The sequence below is a fragment of the Cyprinus carpio genome, unplaced genomic scaffold (genome assembly GCF_018340385.1).
Source record: "Cyprinus carpio isolate SPL01 unplaced genomic scaffold, ASM1834038v1 S000006557, whole genome shotgun sequence".
Taxonomy (NCBI): domain Eukaryota; kingdom Metazoa; phylum Chordata; class Actinopteri; order Cypriniformes; family Cyprinidae; genus Cyprinus; species Cyprinus carpio.
In genome coordinates, this window is record NW_024879219.1 from 433,997 (window position 1) to 440,761 (window position 6,765).

Consider the following 6,765-nt stretch of genomic DNA (forward strand, 5'->3'; position numbering starts at 1 on the left):
AAAATAAGTTTTTATATATTTACAGTAGGAAATTTAGAAAATATCTTCATGGAACATGATCTTTACTTAATATCCTAATGATTTTTGCCATAAAAGAAAAATTAATCATTTTGACACATACAATGTATTTTTGGCTATTGCTACAAATATAACCTAGCGACTTCAGACTGCTTTTGTGCTCCAGGGTCAAATTTGATCATCAGATTTTCACCAGTAAGAAAAAAAGTGGTTTAAAGTTTGTTGTTTTGAAGAACATCACAGTTATATATGACATGAGAATAAGGCCTGAAGTTAGGAAGAACATTTTCTCAAACCTTGTCTGTGGTGTAAAAACACTCCTGGCCAAATACTCCCAGAGGGCATCACTTCCCACTTTGATAATTACTGTAGTTACCATGTTCTGAACATCATAGCCTTCCCCCCAGATATAATATATCTAGGTGGTTGAATACAAATATTTTGACTTTATTTTTAAAAATAACCTCAACTTAGCACCAGCAAGCTTGTTAGCTAGACAGTTAGCATCAGCTACCAATATTTACTTATTTTCAGTACGGTTATGAATAAACATTCATATCTGTCTACTTGGGTGGTTAATTCAAACAATATAAACGTTTATAGTGTTGATAAACAATATAAAAACAAACGTCACATAGGGATAAATGCGTAACATTTTAATACAACTGTTAATGTTATGGCAGCGGGAATTTGAACATGCATTAGTTATTTTATTTAATCTGTGTTAATTTAATGTTTTGTTTTTTTTTATCTAAGAGGCACAGATGCTGATGTGTTTGCATTCAAGCATTTCAGTGGGCTTAAATAGATCACCCTTTACAGAAGGTTTAGTTCACAAACAACTGACAATTTTGACCTAAATATGATTTTCAGTTACAATAATTAATCTCAAAATTCGACATTAGTAACTTACTTATAGCAGCATCAGTCGCGCGCTCACAAGATCTCCCGGTTGTGAATTGAGTTCACTAGAGACTCGCACTAAACTGTTCATTTGAATCAGTGAGTTGTAGACTCGAGAACAGCTGCAATCAGATCATTCTAATTCGTGAATGAATCGTTTAGTGCGATTTGCGAACCGATTTAAAAGGTTCATTGAAAAGAATCAGTTCGTTCTTGAATCAGACACCGCTTCTGCATCTCAGAGCATGTGATATATTATAAGGAGTAACGATATGTTTTATGAAATGTAGTGAAGTAAAAAGTACGATCTTATGCTTTGGAATGTAGTGAAGTAAAAGTAAAAGTTACTTAAAATAAAACTACTCCAGTAAAGTACAGATACTTGAAAAATGAACTTAAGTACAGTAACGAATAAACTCAGAATCGCAAGATAAACTCAAAAATGAGATGTCTACTTAAGTAAAAGTAATGAAGTACTTGTTTTTAAAAGTACTTGAGTATCAAGAGTACAAGAGTACATTTTCTAAATATTGCATTACTACTGCCACAGTGCTTACATTTATGTACAGAAACGTCCTACATGGAGTTATGAAACATTTTTAATGTTAATACCTTGGAGAATGTTAAAGGAATTGAAAGTAAAATCAAGTCATTGTCATCATTTTTACCATGTTGCTTTATTTAACATTTCTCACTTGCGCACAATGGCAACGCTCTGACAAACCTCTCCTAGAGTTTTAATGGAATTTTTGCACCCACATTTGAACCTGACTGTGTTAAACACACCGCATACTCAAGAACATCAAAGCAAATGCTCAGCTTACATTAATGTGTAATATCAGAAAAGAAAATTCAGCTAAGAATTGTGTGTACATGTGAGTTTCTCTGTTTTTTCATCAAACAAATCAATAAACCTAAACCAGAAAAGAAGGCAATATAGCAATGTTCTGACACCTATGAACCTGACCGTGTTATACACGTAGCATAGAAGAGAAAATAATAATGATTTAAGAAAATCAGCTAATCAGCTGTGTTTAGGTCAGCGTACAAAGAAGGAAAAATAAAATTCAGCTAATTTGAGTGACAGTATTAAGCCCCTTCCTCTCACAGACATACAGGCAAAGGCAGGAGAAAATACTTTCAGCTGAATAACACCATTCTCACACACACAATCTATGTGTGACAACTCTCTGTGTGTGTGTGTGTACTGTTCTTCAATTCAATCAAATGTCATGAAGTCTTTGGCGGATAGCTGAATGTGATTGCTGATAGGCTGTGTCCCTATCAGTGGTGCCTGCACAATCCAATCACGTTTGAGAGGGAAACAATACATTTCCGAGATTTTTCCATCGCTCCGTGGCACAATTTTTTTACCGGGTCCCAGAGTGGATACATTTGAAAACGCCGCCTTTGGGTTTTCGTCTGGACGGCGAATCCGTATATTTTCTGAAATGATGAAGTCATTAGCCCATCTCGCCCTAATCAGACACCGTTACGTCACATAATAGCAACAAAAACATGAACAAACACTGAACGATTGTCATTTTATTAACTAACATTAACACAGATTAATAAATGTATTGTTCCATCCACGTTTATGAGCCACGCGCAAGGTTTATGAGCATAGTCCAAGTCTTCTCCGTTTTTGGTGTATCTCTGTGGCAGAATTACAGCGCCACATACTGGTCTGGCGTCGTGTGGACGCGGATATTTCTTAAGACGAGATAAAAAAAAAAGATCGGATTGGGGTAAGCTCCGTCTCCGTGTGGACGGGGCCAAAGAAGTAACGGGTACTTACGGTTATGGATAGAAATGTAGCGGAGTAAAGAGTACAATATTTGCCTCTCAAATGTACTTGAGTAAAGTCATGAGTACTCCCCAAAAATGATACTCTGAGTAAAGTACAAATCCCTCAAAATTGTACTTAAGTACTGTACTCAAGTAAATGTACTCCGTTACTGCAAACGAAGCACAAACAAACGAGTCTATTTGGGTGAATTTGGAGTATGTAAGAGGGGCTGAGTGACCTCAGATTGACCTATAAATATTATTGTAATATCTAAAATACCAAAGCAGCACAAACAAAAATGTTTACAGCACAAACCAGCAAAACGGATCACAAACGATTGAGACTATTTTGCTGACGTTTTGCATTGGGTGGGGGGCCAACTTCACGGAGGTTACAAAAAAAGTTAATTCAGAGACGCACAGACATGTTCACTTCTGCATTCGGGGCATTTTGTGCAGATAGCCTATGAGTTGTAATCAACGTTGTGTTGTATAAATAATGAAGCATTAACACATAACAGTTTTCCATCTGAAATCATCATGCACTCATAATAGATGTTTTAGAAAAGAGAACACCTCTGCTTTTCAAATGACACATTATCAGCTTTAATAACAATAACTACTTTGCTGTACTAAGAGTTTCATATGAAATTTAAAGGTAGAATCTTATTAGGCTTGATTTTTAATTCAACTATGGCTGTCACCTACAGCTTTACTGGGATGTGACATGAATGAAACAATATTGTCCATAACTTCCTGTTTCAGTGGAAATTACATTAACACACTGAAAACTCAATGCATTTTCAAAGCATGTCCATGGGACTTTGAACAAATATTATGTAGAATCATCGCAGTGTAGCACTGATTGTGAAATTTTAAGACTAAACACAGGTATATATTTTATTTTAGTTAGATTACCTAGGTTTGTTAGTGTGCAGTAGACACATCCATCTTAATAATATTTATATTTCACTTACCCTGTGCATAATAACCGTAAACATTATACTAAGAACTAAAGTTGTCTGACTTACACTCTGCACACTAGGGTATTTAAGGTCACGGTATTGGTCATCGGTAATTGTGTAACAGACAAGCCTGTTACTAAGTATTTTGTCTGCAGTTTTCCTCCTTACTGCTAGGGGTGCTATGGCACCTAAATTAGCTCCTTAAGTAAAGGTGCTGCAGTAGAGAAAGTTAGCAGGAAATGGCAGATAAGGCTGCAAAGGATGCCACAAAAAGAGAATACATCGATGTGACAGTTAACATCAGTAAGATGGAAATAAAGAGTATTATTAAACAGAAGTTGAAGAAAAGGTGGCAAAAGCAGTGGGAGGAAGAGAGGAAAGGACGGTGGTTTTACAAAATTCAGAGGAGAGTGGGAGAAATGAGATGTGCAAGAAGGAAAAGGAGAGAAGAGACAATTATATCTAGACTTAGATTTGGGCACACAGGGTTAAACAGCACTTTATTTAAAATAGGTAAACATAACACCGGAAGATGTGAATACTGTGGGCAACAAGAGACAATAGAACACATCATGGTGCACTGTAAGAAATATGAGGGAAAAAGGTGGGAAATGATCCGAAACCTTAAAATGGAAAGAATAAATTTTGATTTAGAAGAAATTCTTAGAAAAAAACTCAAGAGATAAGTGCTATGGAATTGTTTTTCATTATCTTAGAATAATCAATATGATTGAAAAGATTTGAGTCTTAATTTTTGTTTTGTTGATTTTGTTTTGTTTTGTTTATTCTATTTAGTATTATTTTGTTTTGAATAAAATAAGTAGTAGTCATTCAGATCCACACTCCATACCAGTTGGTGGCGGTAATGTACCTTTTCGTTTTGTGCCAGCTGCCAAGAAAAACTCCAGAAAGAAGAAGAAGAAGTTAGCAGAAAAGCGGTAGCAGAAAGCATGGCTTGACTGCATTTGTGCCTGGTTGGGAAATGTTTCATTTCAAGCTCAGCTTAAAGTAAGGATGTGTTTTCTTTCCTGTTATCTAAAAACTTGTCTGTTAATGATGTTTGTTGCCAAGACATTGGCTGTGTCCAAATTCAGGGTCTACATCCTTCGGAGTACGCATTTGAAGGATGTTACGTCACAGCGCCGCGACGAAGGCTGTCCAAATTCGTAGGATCCTTCAAATGCGGCCCACAAATACGTCCTCCTTTTCCCCGAATTGGAAGGATGGGTGTGGTGGATCCTTTCCCGTCCTACCTATCCCATAATTCTTTTCGGCAGAGCGTAATGGCGGACGAAGCGAGCGGTAGCGGAGTATGCTTTTCGATGTAAGTTTTTTAAAAACTGGCTTTTCAAAAAAATATATTTTTTCATTGGTTGTCTAGTTAGGCATTTTGTTTTAGCGTTAAGCATTTTTTTTTACATTTGTATGTTTATATGTAAAAAAAAAAAACATTAAACCATTACCTTCGTAAACTAGCTTCTTCCTTACTGCCTGTGTGAATATCCCCTGACACACAGCTAATTTGTTAGTGATTGAAGTTGTTTTTAACGCTTCTAGGAACGAAAGAGCAGACAGAAATGTTTATAAAGCTCCGGGGAGAGAACGATGAGCTCTTCACCGGAGCAGAGAACTCTGCCACTGTGGGATGGAGGTACAGGAATAAATCTATTTAGAAATCCCATTGTAATATCAAGGCAGTTTTGTTTCTTTTTTGTTTTGTGCAGTACAGATAACATTTCCTGCAGTCATTAAACAGCTGAAACATTTTCTTCTCTTGTTTTGTCCTTTTGTAGTATAATTCTGTACAGTATTGTTCCACAATTGTCGTTTTGATATCTGTGATTAACACAATTCCAATATTTTCTCTTTTTCTCCTACATTAGGATAGTTTTGGAGAAGATGGGCCTGTCTGGTAAAGTGACACCAGCCCAAGCAAAGAAAAAGTGGGACAATTTAAAAAAGAAATATAAAGTATGTCCATATATAGAAAATAATATTTTTTGTTAGTAACAGTTAAAAAAAATCCTAGGTTTAAGTTTACATGTTTTGTGAACAGTTTAGATTTTTACTTGTCTTTAGGAATGCAAGTATCCAGGGTCAGGAGAGGGAGTGAGTGGGAAGCCCACTGCTGCTACTTGGCCCTGGTTTGTCCAAATGGATGAGGTTTTAGGACAAAGGCCTTCAATTTGCCCCCCTGTCCTTATTGCCTCCATCCCTATGGACACTCCAGGGCCAAGTGCAGCAGTGAGTGACCAAGAGGAGAGAGAGGAAGAAGAGAGGGAAGGAGATAGGCAGCCAGCAGCGAAGAAGAGGAGAAGGGACAGTGACCAGGAGCTGTTAGACCTCATCAGGGAGGACATGAGGCAGCAGAGAGAGGCTGAAGAGAGGAGAGCACAGGCTGAAGAGATGAGGGCACAGGAGAGCAGGGAGAGGATGGACAGGCTCTTCTCCATTCTGGAGCGTTGGGTCCCCAAATAATTTTTTTTTTTCTTGGGGTGGGAGGGATTACATTTTTTCCATTGTTAGCTTCAGTTTTTTGAAATAAATTGTTTGAAAGAAATACTTCTCATTCATTGTATTTCTTTTTTATTTTCCATACTTTTCAAAGTAAAAGGAACATTTGTAAAGAAAATTAAGTGTATAATTATTTAATAACATTCAGAAAACAAAATTGAGGTAACAAAATTCAAGAACATACAGAACATACATCCCAAACACTCTTGAGACCACCCTGTAGGATGCTCCACAGGCCAACCAGAAGAGAAAAACCAGGGTCTCTATTGTAGCACCCCACCCATGTCTTCTCTCCTGGTTCAGGAGGTTCTGCAACACTGCCAGAGACTCCCTGCTCAGCCGAAAGTCTGGTCGGGGATCTTCCTGGCTGAAGAAACGGTCCAAAACTGGGACACTCAGGTTAATCCTGCAGTAACGGTGTCTGGTCTGGTTAAGGAAAAGTAGAGAACAAATACATAATATAATTAGTACATTAGAATAAGTGTTTAACAGATAAAATCATTATTCTACCTTAAGACAAATTTAAATATCAAAACTCCAATTATTTTTTTTAATACAATGCACATTGTACATATTA

General features: G+C 36.8%; 1 protein-coding gene across 1 annotated transcript; it reads left to right on the forward strand.

Annotated features, from left to right (window-relative positions):
* Positions 1-5,193: 5,193 nt before the first annotated feature.
* LOC109098405 (ensconsin-like) lies at positions 5,194-6,369 on the forward strand. The gene is made up of 3 exons (XM_042754606.1): positions 5,194-5,325; positions 5,558-5,645; positions 5,754-6,369. Exons 1-3 carry the CDS (start codon positions 5,252-5,254, stop codon positions 6,150-6,152), a joined length of 561 nt encoding a protein of 186 aa, XP_042610540.1. The 5' UTR covers positions 5,194-5,251; the 3' UTR covers positions 6,153-6,369.
* The last annotated feature ends 396 nt before the right edge of the window (positions 6,370-6,765 follow it).